Source organism: Natator depressus, chromosome 2 (genome assembly GCF_965152275.1).
Source record: "Natator depressus isolate rNatDep1 chromosome 2, rNatDep2.hap1, whole genome shotgun sequence".
In the NCBI taxonomy this organism is placed as follows: Eukaryota; Metazoa; Chordata; order Testudines; family Cheloniidae; genus Natator; species Natator depressus.
Window position 1 is genome coordinate 260,042,985 of NC_134235.1, and position 20,186 is coordinate 260,063,170.

At 44.2% G+C, this 20,186-nt stretch overlaps 1 protein-coding gene across 2 annotated transcripts in view; it reads right to left on the reverse strand.

The window, feature by feature from the left end:
- CCM2 (CCM2 scaffold protein) overlaps window positions 1-20,186 on the reverse strand; it is a 76,242-nt gene that overhangs the window by 13,757 nt on the left and 42,299 nt on the right. For both annotated transcript variants that reach the window (XM_074943464.1, XM_074943465.1), the window contains exons 2-9: window positions 10,023-10,196; window positions 8,672-8,755; window positions 7,983-8,166; window positions 6,167-6,303; window positions 3,998-4,133; window positions 2,944-3,001; window positions 2,226-2,364; window positions 212-350 (exon numbers count right to left, since the gene is read on the reverse strand). In XM_074943464.1, coding sequence (XP_074799565.1) covers window positions 212-350; window positions 2,226-2,364; window positions 2,944-3,001; window positions 3,998-4,133; window positions 6,167-6,303; window positions 7,983-8,166; window positions 8,672-8,755; window positions 10,023-10,196 — 1,051 coding nt within the window. The remainder of the gene's footprint in view (window positions 1-211; window positions 351-2,225; window positions 2,365-2,943; window positions 3,002-3,997; window positions 4,134-6,166; window positions 6,304-7,982; window positions 8,167-8,671; window positions 8,756-10,022; window positions 10,197-20,186) is intronic.

A 20,186-nucleotide genomic window follows, 5' to 3' on the forward strand; every position in this document is an offset into this window, starting at 1 on the left:
TGTATCTTCCAGAATCCTCCGCCACCCCCAGGATCCTGCATCAGATCATACTTCTCAAAAGGCCTGCGCATGATTCCCTTGGACTTGACAGCAACCCCAGAAGCAACTTGCCCCAAGGGGCTCAGGATGAGAGTCTGATCCCCACAGGCCATCTTTCCTCTCCCTCCCAGGTCTGTAATCTTTATGTTACTCCATCTCAGCTGAAACTTACCTAGTAACAGGAATTTCCTACTGTCCCCATAGAGTTGTCTCAGGTTGATGCAGAATTCGTGTATTGAAGCCCCATTGCGATATTCGTGCAGGAGCATTGCAAACTGCTGGATCTCTTGGGAAGAGAGTTTGGTTCTTAGCTAAGGAGAAGAAGCACAAGGCATGATTCAACCTTATTTCTAATAGTGGAGAAGCCATGGCTTGTGAGGAACAAAACATTCAATGGGCTCTGTTAAATTCAGCAAGTAAGGGTCACTTAGTGGTGGACAAAGCAGGGACTGACACTCCCCTAACATAAACTGACTGTTTAATCACATTAATGACATAGCCCATGTCCTCGTTGGCAAAGGGAGACAATATTGTAAGAAATCCACCCCCTAGTGGCACGGGTTAACCTAGAAATGCTGTTTCCTCATATGGAGCTCCCTAAGATGGGAGATTAATGACACTGGGACTTTTCAGCTTGGAAAAGAGGCGACTAAGGGGGGATATGATAGAGGTCTATAAAATCACGAGTGGTATAGAGAAAGTAAATAAGGAAGTCTTATTTATTCCTTCTGATAATACAAGAACAAGGGGCCACCAAATGAAATTAATAGGAAGCAGGTTTAACACAAACACAGGAAAGTATTTTTTCATGCCATGCACTGTCAACCTCTCAAACTCCTTGCCAGAAAGTGTTGTGACGGCCAATACTATAACGGGGTTCAAAAGGGAGCTAGATAGGTCCAACTATGGCTATTAGCCAGGATGGGTGGGAATGGTGTCCCTAGCCTTTGTTTGCCAGAAGCTGGGATTGTGTGACAGGGCATGGATCACTTTATGATAACCTGTCTGTTCATTCCCTTTGGGGCACCTGCCATTGGCCACTGTCAGAGGACAGGTTACTGGGCTTGATAGACCTTTGGTTTGACCCAGTATGGTCGTTCTTATGAGCTCAAGCTAATGAGTGTTTAAGCTGACTATAAGTGGGTGTTTAAGAAACAGGAGCTGAGGCCCAAGTAGCAGTGGGGGTCTTGAGACTTTGCCCATCTGTCTTTGCAAAGCCACCAATATCCCTCTGACTTCACCAAAACCCAGCAGAAACAGCTCTCGTGCACCCACCTTCCCAAACAAACATCAAAGTCCTCTGGCGACAGCAGAGTTCTCCTACAGGCTCCACTCAGGACTGCTCAGTGCATCCCCCAGAAAGGAGGAGGCAGCAGCAGGCCATGGCGACAGCCAGATGCACTCCAGAGGACTCAGCCGGAGAGCAATACCACAGGCAACCGCAGCCAGGAGCTGCGCTACGAGTGTCAGTCACCTGCTGTGTACAGGTCCTAACAGCAACAGCGATTCATATTTTGCAAACTGTACCTAGTTTGTAGGGGAAAAACCCCACTGCTCACACAGGGACTCTCAGAAAGCAGGCAACAGATTAATACGCTTTGTTTAAATCCTTCTTAGGTTATTCCTAACCCTATTAATTCAGGGACCAACTTCAGTGATTGCTCTTACAATTGTGTTCCAAATGTCAATTTAATAGCATGCTCTAAGGTCCTACCCATTCTGGCAGCATCACCATTTCAGCATTGTGCGTCACAGGAATCAGAGACCTTTTATTTAAGACTGTTCTCATTCACGAGAGCCTTTGCTAGGAGGAGGGAGGGAGTAGCCCTGGGAAACTGTGCTCAAACCATTTACCTCCAGAGCCCGCTTATGTTCAAACCCCATTTAGGCTCCAAGTGGAAATTAGCTTGATGGCATCTGACCCGAATCCCTACAGTTCCTAAGTGACCATGAAGCAGTGTTGTATGAGAGAAAACAAACCAAGGTCATTTATAGAACCGGTGCTGTGTTTCTGACCTGCGGTCAGAGCTTGCCATGGGGTTCTGACTCCACGCTAAGGGCATAGCTGCATTTCCAAGAATGCTGGCCTGGCTGACACTACCGTAAAGAGATCCCGTCACCTTGCACGCATGGCCACTCTTTGCTACGAACAGACAGCGCCTGCCCTCTGATGCAGACATTCCTACCGTCATCATGTAGTCCTGGAGCAGCTCCGTTGCCGTGGTGCTCAGCTCGCTTTCACTGACCGTCTTAACATGTGGAGACTGAGACGTTGAGAAGGAAGAAGGCGAGTTGCCACCTGTATCCAAGGATTCTGGAAAGGAGCTGAAATGCAAGTGGATCTGTGAGCCATCTTGAGAGCTCCATTAATGTCTAGCAGAGAGACACATTGGAAGGGTATCCTGGGGAAACTCATTTTATGCATCCAATGAAGTGAGCTGTAGCTCACAAAAGCTTATGCTCAAATAAATTTGTTAGTCTCTAAGGTGCCACAAGTACGCCTTTTCATTTTAGCTGAGGCTGTCTTCTTGTATTGGAAGGATCCTGGAGACTTGGATAAGGTGTTAGGACGCCACCAAATTTAGCCAGCTCAGAGGGAAGAGTTGCCTCGTAACTCTTGTACTCAACCGCTACATGGGAGGGAAGCATATTCTATGGACTTCTCTGGAATACCGTACTAACGTAGCTACAAAGCAAGGGAATTTGAGCAGGCAGGGACAAAGAGCTATATAGACAGCGATATCACTGTTGAGTATTCCAGCTGTAATTGCCAAAAGACATTCAGCGTATGTATTGTAAAAGTTCCCCCTTTTAGACTGTGAACCCGATGTCATGGCTATCTAAATAATGTATCATCCATCTAAGCCAAACCACCCCCTTCCACAGTGCGTACTATCAACTTACAAAGTGCTTGCTTCTGTTTCGTAAGATTCTTTAATGTCCACTTTTGTTGAAGAGTCATCTGCAAGGAAGATAATCCAGTCAAGAGATTTACAGTCACGAATGCCGCCTATTTCCTAACCTGTTGGTCGTGGACACATATAGTTCCAAACTAAGTGTCCAGGGCTAGAGTATGAAAAATAAGACATACAGGACAGGGGTCGCGAGGGGAGTCTTCTGTCGTTTAAGACAGTAGCAGGAGGTCAAGAGCTGTACAATGCAGAATTGCAAAACACCACTTTAATAAACTGCCTCCACTGATTAAAAAGGAAACAAAATACAGAACATCTGTGGAAAGATGCAGGACAGCTACCGTGTTTCAATCTCCTAAAGCCTTCCTTGCCCCTTAGCTATGGGAAAGTGACAACTCCAAATTATGATGATCAGGGAGGAGACAGGTTTCACAGTGGTAGCCGTGTTAGTCTGTATCAGCAAAAACAACAAGGAGTCCTTGTGGCACCTTAGAGATGAACACATTTATTTGGGCATAAGCTTTTGTGGGCTAGAACCCACTTCATCAGATACATGGAGTGGAAAATACAGGAGCAAGTATAAATACATGAAAAGATGGGAGTTGCCTTACCAAGTTTGAGGTCAGTCTAACGAGACAATTCAATTAACAGCAGGATACCAAGGGAGGAAAAATAACTTTTGTAATATAGTTTTTTTTGTTGAAGAATTGCCACTTTTTGTGTTGCGTTGCAACAAAAACTCCAACCCAGGAACCAAACCCTGCAACACTTGGTAAGGCAACTCCCATCTTTTCATGTATTTATACCTGCTCCTGTATTTTCCACTCCATGCATCTGATGAAGTGGGTTCTAGCCCACAAAAGCTTATGCCCAAATAAATGTTAGTCTCTAAGGTGCCACAAGGACTCCTCGTTTTTTGTTTGTTTTTTTAGGGAGGAGGGTTCTTTGGGCCATTCAACTCCACACAAAGGTTAGATCAGGGCCGCAGCTATCACAAAGCTGGTGGCATTCTTCCTAAGGGTGAAAGGAAATGGTGCTTGACATACCACTGTGTAGGGACATATGGCGCGTTGGTGTTGAGGCCCCATCAAATATTGCTCTATCTAAGAAGTCTATTGTGGACTCCGTGTAAACGATCTGGAAGACTTGGCTGAGAAGTGAGCAGAGTTCCTCTGCAGTTACCTGGGGAGGGAGAGAAAGAAGGGTCAGACAGGGAGGTTACGGTGCAAGATGCCTTCAAAAGAGACAGCACTTGCTCTTCTTCATCCCCCAAAGGAGCTGCACCACAGGGAGCACAGGTGTATCATCACCTGTATTTATAAGGGCACTATATCACCATTAAATAGAGAGAACCCCATGGTTCCAGAACTGGGGGTGCCTCCTACCGCAGCCACTGGACTGACTACTCAAGACACTGCAGACCCAAGGAGGCTGTTCAGGGGATTTCAGTACCTGTGCTAGTAAAAAGGCTTGGTAAAGAAGAAACCCCCGAATGTGAGCACAGCCATGTGTGCCCAGTTCTATTATTTTATACCCCATGGTTGTCTCCAATCCATAAAGACTGACAGATTTCCTGCAACCCAGATACACTCATCATCTTTGTTTCACAGATCTAACCTGAGGCCATTTGATGATAGGAATGTGGGGTATATTGAAAACAAAATCTGAATATTCAGGTACCCCTGAGTAAGTACCTTATGGTCTTATTTCTATTACCTTGTCCTACTCTCCCCCTCAGCTCACTGGGTTTGCAGCTACCTTGCCACATCTGTCATATGTTACCTTAGACCGTAAATGTTCGAGGGCAGCAACCTGTGCCCCTCTGCAAGGCACTAGCACCCCTTTGGCAACAGTACAAATAACAGAGTTTAAGACAAAGGAGGCCCTTTAGGTAGTGGATTCATGTTGTGGCTGTTGCTCACCCTCTCTTTTTCCTGGGCAGGAGGAGACTAAGAGAGAACAACCTGACCGCTTATCATTACATCCCCTTAGCAGCAAGCTCAGCAGCACTGTAAGGATGCAGGAGCCAAGCAGCTGCTTTCCCAGATTCCTGACTGCAGAAGTGTGAGCTGGGCAGCAGACAGCACATGCAAGAAAGAGCTCTTCTCTAGTGCATTCGAGTTAGATTGTGACGCTCGAGATGGGAACCATCTCTCCTTATTTGTACAGTGCCTAACACACTGATGAAGCCTTAATAATTCATTGAATAGCTACGTTGTATACTACTCTTCTTGCATGCCAAGCTTACCCATCTCAAGCTACTCCAGGAGCACCTTACAGTTCACATCGGGATGGATTCTGATCTTATGTTATACTGCGCAGTCTGGAGCAACTCCTGTGACGTCAGTGGAGTAACTATAGCTTTATGTGTAAGTAACTGAGGGCCGGAGCAAGCTACTTATTTACACAGATTAATCCCATGCAGCCCATCAGCTTCCTGCTACTCAATTTCACAGGTAGCAGCATCAAAGCAAACCAAAGAGCTATTGTTCCATAGGATCTTGACTGAAGTTACAATATCAGGACACAAAATTAAGACTATCTGGATCTACAACAGGGATCTCAAACTCAAATCACCACAAGGGCCACATGAGGACTAGTACATTGGCCCAAGGGCCGCATCACTGAAACCTTTTCAGACAACGATACAAAAGTATAGTCAAAAATGAAAATGAAGAGTAACACAGCAAGCTATTAAAAGTTAATGTATTAACTTTTTTAAAACTGTAAGGCGAAGAGGGGTTTTAATAAAATATTAACACTCAGTAATGCACCTCACTCAAATGACAAAACACGCATTTACTTTCAGAATTACTTCAGTTAAAGCCCCCCCTCTACCCCCAGCCCCGCCCCCACTCCACCCCTTCCATGAGGCCCCGCCCTGCCTCTTCCCTCCCTCATTCCAACCCCTTCCCCAAATCCCCGCCCTAGCCCTGCCTCTTCTCCGCCTCCTCCCCTGAGCATACCACATCCCCGCTCCTCCCCCATCCCTCCTGGAAAGTCCTAAGTGCTGCCAAACAGCTGTTTGGTGGCAGGAAGCACTTGGAGGTAGGCAGAGGAGTGGGGACGCAGTGCACTCGGGGGAGGGAAGAGGGTGGGTTGGGAGGGAGGGGAGCTTGGCTGCCGGTGGAGTCGGCGCCTATGGTGGGCCTCAGGAAATAACTCCACGGGCCGCGTGTTTGAAACTCCTGATCTACAAGGTAGTTAAGTCTTACTTTGTTCTCTGTAGCCAGGACCACCAAACAACAAGCTTCGACAGGCACCACTCCACTCTCAGACAGCGATCCTGAAGTAAGTGCTTTGGAGCTTTCTGCACAAAGACTCTGGCTTGGGGAAATCCCAGGGTCCTGAGCTGAGAAGCAGAGAAGCGATTAATGAATAGTGAGAGGAAAGGAGAAGAGGGGATATGGAAGTAATTAGCTCACTGATGCAGACATATGCATTGCATGTGGCCAGCTGCCATCCTGATTGGATTCCCATTGTTTGGGACAGAATGAGTTTGCTTTTCAAATGCACTATCCCCTCATGCGTGCGGCCTGTGATTTGCCAGTATTTCTTCCATCTTTAAGAATAGGTCTGAGATGGCGACACAGATCAGTTCCCCATTCTCATTCTAGAGTCTGATAACCAACTTGTCAGTTTGGCAATTCAGTCCATTCAGAGCAAATCAGATTTTGAAAAGTGTAAACCGTTCAAGTTTTGCCACTGTATTACCCATTCCTGTATTTCATAAGAAATTTCAATTCGGATCAGCCAAGTATGGTAGATGGGCTAAGCTGCTTCGACTATTTTTCATGTCAGCTGCAGCTGAGCTTAACTGGACCATTACACTGTGAGAACGAAGGAATAATTCCACGGCTTCCTAAGCCCCTTTATATCATGCGCTTACAGTAAAGTGTCTTGTAAGAGTGCAAGGAAGGTTGAGTGAATTAAACCTGGAGCCAACTCAGTCAGGCTATGGGGACTGCAAAGCGGCCAGAGAAGAAAGGCAACAGTCAATGGCAAAAAGAAGAAAGCTTCCTCTTGTGGAGCAGCAGTAGCCAGTGTCGAGCATGGATCCCAACCTCACATCCATGCACTATATAAAACAGAAAATGTTTCAATTATGAGGCTCTTATTCCAATGAAGGGTTCTGACAACTTCATGTATGTGAAGTTGTGGTTTAGGCAGCTACTGTTGTGGTTTAGGCAGCTACAAGAACCCACCAGTAGAGTTACAGCCTCATCGTGGAGTTATTCATTTATTCTCTACATTGTCTATCACTGTCAAACAACAAATCACTGCCATTAGATTCACCAGGAAGAAAAAGTAACAGCTCCCAGAAATAATTATACCAAAAGACAGGTTTAAATGTCTTAACCAGACCTGATGGAGAGATTCCTGAGCAGTTCCTGACTTTTACAGCAGTCTCGCATGCAGATCCAGAATGGACATGCATTGCGCGCATTTCTCCTTAATGCTAAATGAAACCTGGGATATGGGTGGGTCGATTCTAACTGAAGTGCACTAAATAGAGCACATTTTCCACATCCGCAACGTGAGCACTTCTAGGGAGTGACACCTGCAGTGAGTTCGGACACACTGCTATAGTTGATACAAACGGAAACCTTTCAAAACAGCCTTCTAACAGGAGTAGTGGGAGGCAAACAGTTTAACTAGTTTATGAATGGGATTATATGACAGGGTTGACTGTGACAGCAGGAAATCCCTTCCAGCCTTATGCTCCTACGTTAAAGAAAAAAACAAACAAAACACCAGTTCTATCCAAACTTACTGGTACTTCTAAACTGATGAAATATCTTGTTCACATGCACTGGGAAAATGAATGGCTGTTCCCACTTCAATAAGCCGATCTGAGACCTAAGAGCCTTAAGTTGGGTGTAAGCATGATGTATGTTCACTTTAAGGTCCCTTTACGTTGCCAGAGTGGTGTAAAAAGAACTTAGTGTAAATGAGACTCAGGCCCTTAGACTCCAAAATCGGAGAACAGATGCAACCTGCATCGCAATCCCTGTTCTGGCCACAACCTACCTGTTTTCAGCACTACCAGGTGTGAGGAGTCATCACGGATGTATGACACTGATGCGATGTCATGGATGGGGACCCTGAGTATGATATCCTCTCCATCCCGCCACACCAGCTTGACATTGTAGGCAGACAGACTAATCACAGCATCATGTTCCTGGGTCAGCTGCCCTGGGAGCTGATGTGCCCTCTACAAACAAAAAAGCTTTCATAAAAAAAGGTAGAATAATTTCCTGTTTCATTATCCCCAGGTGATCACAATGGCAATACATCTCCCCGAGGAGGAGGGGAACACCCACAGACCACCCATCTCCAGTTCAGATTTTCTGGGCTCCTGATAATTGGTCACGTACAAATCACCTTCACTATTAAAATACAAGGACTAAGATCCTTTGAGAATAGGCGCCAACATGATACATACTATGCATTTCAAACAATCCCACAATAACCCTCTTTGCTTAAGCTTCTCCCTCCACTCTTGTGACTTCAGTCATCTACATCTACCCCTGCATTACATCGCATCCTAGTTCTTGGGCTGCAAGGCTTCTCAGAACAAGGATCAAGACTTTAATCTCTCTGCCCAGCACCATCCATATCGACGGTCCTACATGCAAATATTGAATAAGAACAGTAGCAACTGTATAGTTCATTCAGCAAGGGTTTGGGATACAGCACTGGAATGGACTGGTACCCACCTTTGCATTGTCTATTAAATGCAATATTTCACTACGACTGGAGGGATTCAGGTACCCTGGGATGGATGTTAGTTGGCCTAAATACTGGGAAGGAAAAAAAAGGTCCATTACCATGTGATATATAAACCTACACATTGAAATCCTTCCATCTGTACTCACAGAAATTGGGGTAAATAGAAAGAAAAATACATAGTTGGAAATAACTTCTTGAGCCCGGTCTGGAGAGAAATACTGGCTGGCTGTTGCCTCAATGCCACCTTTAGTAGTCACATGAAACCCACTCAAGACAGAAGACAATTGATGAAGCTACACAGGGTGGTTGCTATTTATATGGCTGGCTTCTAGGAGCTGAAATTCTGCCTCTTTCACCTGGTCAAAGGGTGAGCATCTAAGTCTAGTGGAGCATAATCTAGCACAGAGGTTTTCAAACTTTTTAGGCTCCATACCCCTTCCCAAATAATGTAGTCTGCCACATACCCCCACCTAAGATAGGTATAGTATGACCCTATGATTAGATTGCCAAGTCTTACTCAGTAAAATATGTTGTCTGCCATTATAGGATTTTTCTAACATACCCCTCAATGAGAACTCATGTACCCCCATTTGAAAACCACTGATCTAGCAAAACATTACCGACTGCTGTCATTCTCCAGCAAAGCATCAACTTCCTTCCAACTAGATTTTTGTATGGTCAGATTATACAATATTCTATTTAGCATCTTTCATATAGGCTGTATCCCAAAGGCTTTACATGAGTTAAATATAGTTACAGAATTAACTAGTGACCAAGAATAGATCGTTTTCAGCTGAAATGTCAGAGCAGACAGCTGATGAGGAGGAAATACACAAGAGGGCTGTTCCAGATGGCAGGAGCTGCAGAGAAAAGTCTTGTATTACGAGTGCTGAGATCACATAAAGGGACACGCACACACAATCTATTAAATCAGCCAGAGGAATCTCCCTAGGGATTTGAAATATTGAACTTCACCCTAAAATGAAGGGGGAGCCACTGGAACGAGGCTGCTGTGCTCCTTCGCGTTTCCTGTGTCAACTGCACTCATCGCTGAGAAGCTACAACACACACTGAGACAGACATCGAACACCACAATTTACGGACACGTGAGCATCTTTCCCCCTTAAAGAGACACAGAGAGAAAGAGCGGAGAACTGTGCGAGTGAATTCAGGTAGGATTTCAAATGCAGTTTAACGCTGAGGATCCTATTCTGCAATATGCATTGCAGCAACGTAATCGACCAAATCATTTACTGAACATGGCCACGAATTGGACAGGATGAGGAGACTAAAGGTGAATGAAAGAGACGGTTCCCCCTCCAGCCCAAAAAGAGTTACCTTGACTTCCTTTTCAATGTAGTCATTCAACAATATGTCCGGTTCAACTCGATCAGGCAAGGAGAGCAATACTGTATGAAGAGGTCGTCTTTCCGTAACCTTTTCCTGGGCCTTTTTATCCCGACCCTTTTCACCTTTCAGGAAGACACGTTTGAAAGGGGACACTATTCCAGGCTGCTGGCAAAAACAGAAAGAGTGGCGAGTTAGGGTTATGTTCGGCATGATGTAGCATCAATGCACACATGAAGGAGTCTTGTTAAAAGCAAGGCAGAGAGTTTGAGGTGAATCAACTACTGTGCAATTAAAGGAGTTAGAATTCAGGAGCAGTACAAGAGTGGAACGTGTGCGCTCTGTTTCAGTGTGCTGAGCAGTGATTATGAGCATTGCAGCTCTTAGTGCCACTGTCTCTCTCCTGAAAGGGTTCATTATTCACCTGATGGGCTGCATGGGATTATTCTGTGTAAATAAATAGCTTGCTCCGGCCCTCAGTTACTTACGCATAAAGCTATAGTTACTCCACTGACTTCACAGTGTTGCATGAAGTCCATGATAATTCCACCATCAAACCGTGAACACTTCTCAAGGGGCCTGGTTCATGTCAAGGCTATGTTCCACTTTTACAAAAAGCTGCTCCCAAGTGTGCAGAGTATGTTTCCATCCAACAAGAGGCATCTCTTTCTCCCTCAGACAGACACACACACACACCCCCACTCCCACCCCTTACTGACCACTACAAGTCTGTGAAGGGATACCTATCAACTCCACAACAGTCAAAAAAAGGGATCAAGATAAATGTTTACTGAACTGCCCACAGTCCTCTTACAAGATGAGGATGTAACCATTGGCAGAATGAATATAAGACAGAACATGAAGTGGGCTCTAGCCCACGAAAGCTTATGCCCAAATAAATTTGTTAGTCTCTATTGCCACAAGAACTCCTCGTTGCAAATTACAGTGTGGCTTTAAAGCTCTGGATCAAATCTAAGACTTTATTGCCAATCACAGAACCACAGGGTTAGAAGGGACTGCAAGGGTCACCTAGTCCAGGGGTTCTCAAAACTTCATTGCACCGTGAACCCCCTCTGAATTTTAGCTCTATCCTCCAAAGTACTGGCAAACCCCCACCACCACCACCACCACCCCAGCTTTGTGTCATCTGCAAACTTGATCAGTATGCTCTCTATACTTACATCCAGGTCATTAATAAAGATGTTAAACCACACCGAACCCAGAACAGATCCCTGTGGAACCCCATTTGAAACTTCCCTCCAATCTGACAACATTCCATTAATAGTTACTCTTTGTTTGTGGTTGTTTAACCAATTACGTATTCATTTAATGGTAGTTCTGTCAAGGCTGCATTTCTCCAGATTATTTATCAGAATGTCATGTGGGACTATGTCAAAAGCCTTCCTGAAGTGCAGGTATATATGTCCACTGCATTCCCCTCATCCACCAAATCAGTTACCCTGTCAGAGTCAAATATGGGAGAAATTATCTTCCCAATAACAGATGGCAACCTCACCGTTAATCATTCATACCAGCATTCTGAATGGAGCTACATACAATATGACAAATATAAACCTTATATTTTATAAATGGTAACATATGATGGTATATAACATTTATGGAACAACCAAAGAGGGGTTGTGTTCTCAAACACAACCAAAACCTCATCAGTGTCTGGCTTTCACAGCCAAACTGTTTCATTACTGCATTTTGAAGCAAGTCATAGATAGACTCAGAACATACTTTCCTCCTAACCCATTTCTTCCAGGAATCCTTCCTACTTTACACTTGTCAATCTTCACACCTTATATTGTTGTCCCATGTCCTTCCCATCCTAGCTTTTTTTTTTTTTTGTTGGTCTTTCCCTTCATTTGTAAAGTACAATATAAATTTACAGTGCTAGATATCAGTCAGCTTTTTTTTTTTTATCATGACTGACCACCTATCTTCAAAGTGATAAATTACTAATGCATTTCCCCTTCAAGTATCTAAATACATACACTAAAATTATTATAGAAGTAATTATCCAATTGAAAAAAATGTGTCCCTTCAAATTTGTATGAGGAAGTATGGAACTTTATGATTCAACATTGACAGTAAGGAATTGGTCTTAATGAGATCAGAGAATTAACATTACGAGGTTCAATATTTATCTGCTCTCAGTGGTTTCCTTATGAAATTGGAGGTTTGAAAATATCAAAAGGTAGTTCTGCAAGTTCAATCTGGGGTCTGGAAAGAAAAAAACAAACAACCTAGCTGAGTTCTTTCTGCTTTTTGAAGTCACTAACGATAACAGAGGCTCTGTGATCAGAGCTTACCTAAATTATACTGAAGATGTGCAAGGCAGAACAGAATCCAGCTTGTTCTTTCAAGGCTGTAACACACTGCAGGGCTAATGAGTTGTTTGTGTCAATAAAGTAAACAGCTCTGCCTCAGAGATGCAGTGAGAAGATATGCAAAGTAAGGAAGTGCTATTTTACAAAATAGCTTTGCAGACTCTGATGGCACTTTAACTTCCTACCATCTGTTAGCAACACGCTTTTATGATCAAATTTAGTTTTCTTCCTTCTTGTGTTCTCTGCTGAGTTGCCACTATTAAAATATGAATGTGCCAGCCAATAATTCAGATGAATAGTTTGAGAAGGAACCCAGTCGAAAAATAAACTGCACAAAGACTGTGAAAGTTACTGCTTTAGGAAAGAAAAAAAATCTAACACATCAGGACATGAATATAGTTAATATACCGCTAGGAACAGACAGTCTCACCCCCATGTTCCGTAATTTCACCCATATTGTAATCTTCTCAGCAGCAAAATACACACACATACATGTCAATTTTAGTAATCTCAGTTACTACCGACAAAGGCTTTAATCTAGCAAAAAAAGGAAGGGAAGCAGAAGCGTCTTCAAACTAAATACAGCCCCAATTTAAGGAGTCAAATAGAACCTTTAATTCATGTTTGAAAATTGGACTTGGGTTCCTATGTCACTGAGGTGCTTTTGAAAGTCTCCCTGAACATACAGTCCAATGGCTGAGTTTTCAATACCGACACTGCAACAGGCCAGATAGCAAGGCCCTGGGGGCACACACAGTTCCAGTGGGAGGATTGCCACCACCATTTTTGGGACACAGTTCATGTGACTGCATCACCATCAAACCACAAACAAATACACTACCGAGGCCCAAGTATTGCTCTCTGGCTTTGGCAGTGATGTAGAGACACACACAGAAGCTCTGAGTAAGCTTGCCTTACTATAAAACGTCCAGGCAAACATACACAAACCTTCAGGTTTCAGAGTAGCAGCCGTGTTAGTCTGTATTTGCAAAAAGAAAAGGAGTACTTGTGGCACCTTAGAGACTAACCAATATATTTGAGCATAAGCTTTCGTGAGCTACAGCTCACTTCATCAGATCCGATGAAGTGAGCTGTAGCTCACGAAAGCTTATGTTCAAATAAATTGGTTAGTCTCTAAGGTGCCACAAGTACTCCTTTTCTTTATATACAAAACTCGTTAACTAAAATGTTTAGCAAACGGTGCTGGAATTTATAAATGCAGCACTTAGCGTCTGCACCAGCACAAGTGTCCATTTCTGTAGTTTGTATTAGAAGGGAAGAACTTCTGATCTGCGACCTCTCTCGGGGTACGTCTACACTGGAAACGTTATAGGGGCACAGCTGCAGTTGCTCTGCTATGGCACTTTAGTGTAGACACTACCTATGCCAATGGGAGGGGTTCTTTCACTGGCATAGGCAATCCACTTCCTTGAGAGGCAGTAGCTAGGTCGACGGAAGAATTCTTCTGTAGACCTAGCATTGTCTACACCAGGGGTTAGGTTGGCAAAGCTACGTTCTCAGAATGTGGATTTTTCAAATCCCTGAGGGATGTAGCTATGCTAAGGTAAGTTCCTAGTGTAGACCAAATAAGAAGTTATTTGGTTAGGTCTGCAGTTCAGGGCATGACTACACTACAATCTTAAATCAACCTATGTTAGGTCAACTTACAGCCATCACAGTAATTACTGCGCTGGCTGATGTCCACACTACCCTCCTTCTGTCAGTGATGTGCGTATTCACCAAGAGCACTTCCACTGACTGAAGAGGGGCAACATGGGGGGCTGACAGCCATGGCTCTCAGCTCTGTGCAGCTCCCTGCCAGGAGTGGGGGGACTGCTGGCCAGAGCTTCTTGCCTCCAGCGGGGAGATCTGCGCCTGGAGTCTGGCTGCCATGCTCCCAGCACAGAGCCAGAACCCTGGGGGACTGCAGGGCTCCAAGTGGGGAGCCCAGGCGGCAGCCCAAGGCAGGAGCCTGGGTGGCAGCTTGGCTTGGAGGGGAGACTGGGCAGCTGCCCAGCTGGAAGCCAAGAGCCACATGCTGGCTTTCTTATCTTGACAAGAATGAGAGCCAACAGCCAAAGTAAGGAACGCAGTGTCTACACCTAACTACACTGACAGGGGCCCTATGCCTCTCGTGACGGTGGAGTTATGAAGTCGGCGTAGTACAGCACTTGCATTGCCGGGAGCAAGGCTGTAGTGTAGACACTGACATAGTTAGCTCAACATAAGCCATCTTGTGTCTGTCGTGTAGACCAAGCCTCAGAAACAGCACACGCTTTCCACTCTGGCTTCCCTCTGTCCTCTGGCTCAAAGTGCAGGTCAGATGAGTTCCAACTGGCTCAGCAAACTGCGGTTTCAGTTTTGTTGTATGGTAATCAGCAGTGAAACTTTGTTTCCCAATAGCAGACCTCTGAGTGCTTGGCCTTCCTGGGAGACCTAGGGCAAGTCACTTAATTTCTGATTCTCCACCTTTAAAATGGGAAGAACAAACAGGGGGAGGGCTTGGGTTTTCCCCTTATTTTTCTGCCAAGCACTACGTACCCCTAGGTGGAAGTAGAAATTATTAGCTCAAATAGCAATGCTTAGCTATCTCATAGGAGTGCTGCAAAGCACTTCCAGCACCAGAGATAGAACAAAATATTATACAGCGCTTTACATCTTGCTACAGCAACATTAGCTCGTTCATTCCTCCACTTGTCTGACGCAAGCAGCGTCCAGCTTCATAGCCTCTTTTCTCAGAAGCCATAGTCGCTAGGATTGTACGCTGCAGATTTTGTCTCTTATTTCTTTGACCCTTGTGCTAATTTGTCATGTTTACCGTATATAGTCAGTCTGTCATGTTTTTCTGACGTGCACAGTCTGTGGTTAAGATTACCAAACCGTGCTGCAAGTTAGCGTCTGCAGACTTCATTATATTCCTTTTTTTCATTTTAGACTGATAGACTAACTTGTTTTAATACCTCTTTCCTAACACAATCACATAGAGATCCAAAATCATTTAAAAGAACATCCCCCAGATCAATTATAGAAAGTCCATGTTTTATATTATTTACCAGCCTCCAAATTGTGCTATCCAGACATAAGATATGATATAGTCCCTGACCTGAAGAGCTTGTATTCTCCATGGACATGCCATGGAAAGATAAATATAAAGGGAGGGGATAGGAGAAATAGGGACAAAGGTTACAAATACAAGACCGTGTCTGCTTCAATGGATTCACACAAACCTGTTCTTTCTTCCCAACAGTAGCAAACACGCGGGTGAATGTGTGAGACAGTTTGGACCCCTTAAGGTGCCACCTGATGTGTTGAGCCCACCTGTTCTGCCAGCCTGGGCACCCTTTTTACCTCTCTGGCTGAGCCAGGCTAATAAGCCTCCTCCAGCACACACAGAGTCAGGCCACACTCAACTGCAGAACGACAAAGACACTGAGATCAGCTCTGAGGACTTGCTCCAGCACTCAGGTGTCCATCTCCTGTACAGACTTAGAAGGCATATTATGAAATCCACCTGCTCCCTCAATGTGGAGGAAGGTATGCACAGCCTCTTACACCCCCTCCCCCCAATTATGAATTGCACAAGCTGGGGTTATATTATAAACAAGAAATAAGTTTAACAACTATAAAAGGCAGATTTTAAGTGGTTAAAGGGGTAGCAAACAGAACAAAGCAGATTACTAAACAAATAAAACAAAACACACAGATTAAATTTGATTCACTAAAGAAACAGGTTACAAAATGTAACTTCTCACCCTAACTATTGTCACAGGTAGATTACAGAAAGTCTTGAAAGGCAGCTGCCCTGGCCTGCAGCTTGAGCCTTCAGGTAATTCCACTCACAGACTGGATGCCCTCCCAGTCTGGGTTCAACCCCCTCCCCTCAGTTCAGTTCTTACTTCCAGGTGTTTTTCAGTGTCTCTTTGGGTGGGGAGGCAGAGGAGAACCACGAAAATGTCACTCCCCTGCCTTATATCGCTCTTGTGTATGGTAGGAACCCTTCATCTCTCAGTGGAAGAACACCAGCATTCCAAGGGGTAGGTTCAGCACCAGGTGACTCAGATCCATGTCTCTGCAGGGCTGTGGCAGCCATTACTCCTAGGCTGTCTGGAGCATCCACGGGAAGTCTAAGCTCTTTCACAGTCCATTGTCTTTGCTAATGGGCCATTAGCCCTGTCTGGCTTTTCCATTGTCGTATCTGAAGGGCTAGTTGGGGGTGACACCCAAAGTAACATATTTGATATACAGATACATAGTCAATATTCCTAACTCCAGATACAGAAATGATACAGGCATACAAATTGGATAATCACATTCAGTAAATCATAACCTTTCCAATTATATCTTACATGAGCTATCTTGCATAAAGTACATCTTAGTTAGGTCATATCCATATCATAAGCATATTTCATAAAGAATATGGAGTCTAATGTCACAATGTGATCAAGCTAGTCATGACTTTTAGAAAAGAACTATTACCCTCCACCCTTTTCTATTGACTATACTCAGAGAGGGGAACAACAACCCTCGCCAGCAAGAAGTAGAGCAGAGCCCATCAGAAGGAACCAGCTATGCTTTCTGAGTCTGAGAGGTTTAGAGTCCTGAAGTCAGCAGTTTTGCCTGAGTATGGACTGCAGGATTTAGCACTTCGATTCTATTAAATTACATAAGACACCAGAAATAGAGTAGCTGGTCTCCACAGCTGACTTCTGGTGCAATGAGAAAAAAATCCCCAAGATTACTCTATACAGATCTAGCTACACCTGCATCTTTAGAAATAACAGTTGAAAGTAAACTTAAGGGAAGAGACACAAAAATCCACAAGTCAGTTTCAATATGGCACCCAAAACGATCTCTCAGACTAACATGGATTTCTCTGCCTCCCCCCGCCACATGCAGGGCTCTGATGGCTTTGAAAATATGAGAGCTCCTATGTGACACGTATGGCCATTTGACCCAAACTACGTCTAACACCCCAGAAAAGATTTTTGGTTCTATCTTCACAACTTCATTCAGGCTTCAGAAAGGTATGAGGACATGCAGGAAACATGCTTGTTCCCAACGAACCTGCACATCCCAGTGCAGTGAACTGATCCCCCTCTCTTTTCAGTTCAGAGCTCTACAAAATTCATTACCAGCGGAGAGAGTCTGGATTTTGCTTTCTGAAAGCCTTAGAGAAACGGAAGTAAGACAGCGACCTACAATGCAGAGCCGAGAACTACTGAACTCTGAAGGCCATTTATGTTAAGAGTCAATACAAAACCTACACCTACCTCGTTCTCCATTTATGAACCCAGCCAGGAAGAGCAGAAGGAAAACGTGTTGTGGAGCTACTTTGGAAGCTCCAAAAAAGTCCCGTTTCACCTGCTGTGCAGCTAGTTATTGTACTCTTACAGGCTTTCAACTTGCTGTTGGAGCATGTGGAGGAGTAAGGCATAACTGTTAAGTTTTCACTCTTCAACAATAATATGAGCAGGAAGTGGAGTAACCACAGTTTCCTCCTGCTAAGCACACTTGTACTGAAAAACCGTGAAAAAAAATCTAGTTGATGTGAACAAAAAAGCTCCCAGTGAAAAAAAGTCAGATGAACATTTAACACTAGCATCTTCAGTGCTGCCACTGATCAAAAGGAATTATTTCATTCAAAAGGAATTCTCTTGGGGAAATTCTATGGCCTATGTTCTAGAGGTCAGGCTGGATGATCACAATGGTCCCTTCTGGCCTTGGAATCCATGAATCTAGGAAATCTATGACTCAGCAAAGCAGTGCTTTCCACTTAGCAGGTACTCATAGTTTGAGGGACTCCCAAGTCTAGCATGGAGTAAGGAAATACTAGAAACAGCAAAGAAACCACACTGCACTATCTGTTCAGGATCCATTTCCAGCACTAACCCTCCTTGACCATCAGTCACCTGTGGCTTTCCTCGATCTGTGCCACCAAGACAATGGAAAGCAGCTGAGGAACTCTTGCTAGTAGTCCCTACATTTGTAGATAGGTACTTATGCAAGGAGTTGTAAATGGAGATACTCCCCAAAATGTGAGACTTTTAAACACCAGCTCCCCTCCCCACTTTCAGCTGTGCTACAGCCGCTTAATACTTTTAGACCCTACACCAAGCTTTTTAAAATCAAGACCGGGAAAGTTCTGACAGGGCCTAATTCATAATTTGTGGCAAGAGGACTTTAAATAAGGCCTGGGTCTATGTTACAAAAAATTGCCAGCCCTTGAAAACCAGGTCAGGAAGAGTGTGCCTGACAAGGCATTCCAGAAGACAAGCCGGCAAAGAAGACAATGAAAGGAGTGTTCAAATAAGCTTTGCAAGGCTTGGACATAAATTGCAGAATACGGGATCAGAAGAGTAATTAGAATTAGCTGCAAGCAATTTCACATGCAGCAATAAACAAATTAAAAAGCTCAACATGATTATTCCCTAATGTGATAGACTTGTTAAACAGGGACAACACAATTTATAATTTAAGGGAAAAGTATTTTACAATTTATTTAATCAGCCAAATTTGTTAGGCTTCAGAACACTATACTCCCTTAAGTGTTTATGTGTAGTCATGTACCATTGACCATTCACACAAAACACCTTGTGCTGGCTTCCTAACTGGGTGTATCTTGGGGTGACGGATAACTGGCTGCCAGCAACTGTGCTTCGATAGATGTAGCCAAGTACACAGGGAAACTGATGAGGATTATGATCCCAGTGAGGTTACCTTTACATTTGGACTCAGCAGGTCAAGTTGCCCTTTGCAGCCAGTACAGGACATGAATGAAGCCAATTCTCCACTCCCGCTGGATACAATTTGCAATTTCTAAGTATTAGATGCAATACTTCTCCTCGCGTGTCAGACTAGATATAGCAGAAGCACACACACTTTGGGGCAGCGGGACATAATTTTTCCTTGAGATTTGTAAAGCAGCCAATGTGGCCAGTCTTTATTACAAAATGAACACTCTTTCCGCATCTTCTGCCATTAGAATCTCCAGAGGTGTCATTTCCTAGTCCTCCTCCCTTTGTTCCTTCCTGATCATTGCTGTGGCATAGCCTGAGATGAGTCACGGTGTAGCAACAGAAAGGAATTCAATTGTCGGTTACAAAAGGCATTGGACTGGGACCAAGAGATCTGCTGAGAAGACCCAATCATTGAGATGACAACAGTTTTGAAAGGCTGTGTTTACTCTTGGAAAAATTAAAACTGGCAACAGCACTAATAAGAATCAAAGAAAAACACACACACACACACACACACACCCCAGGAGTCTAAGGTTCAGACAATTAGTAATACAAAATATGGAGCATTTTACTTCTAGGTAATTAGTTTTAATGTGGAACCAGGTTAGATGGCAACTTCCAAAGGCTAGCTGGTGGTTTGTGTGAAAGAGATGGTTGTCTTAGTGCAACTCCTAACAACAGTCAGGTATTCCCACTGAAAACATCTCAGACCAGATCCTCAGAAGTATTTAAGCACCTAACTCCCAATATCTTTGAGAATCTGGGCCTTCACTTTACATCATTGTTGCCACTTTCAGTAGAGAAGCTATGGGAGATTGAACAATATATGCTCTTGTCCTTGGACTGTCCTGCCAGCTCACACCTGGTGACCTGTGGCCCATTCGTGGGCTTGCATGTTTGGGGAAGTAGGCAGGAAGGAAGTTCTCCCTGCCAGCAGCCAATGCTTCATGGACTCTGGATAAAGTGAGTATTTGTCTCCAGAGAGTTCAAGCCATTCCATGGCTCCCGTTTTAAAACACATTCACATTTTAAACCAAGAGCATGACAGAAAGGGAAGCCGTCAGACAAGTGGCACTGTGCGT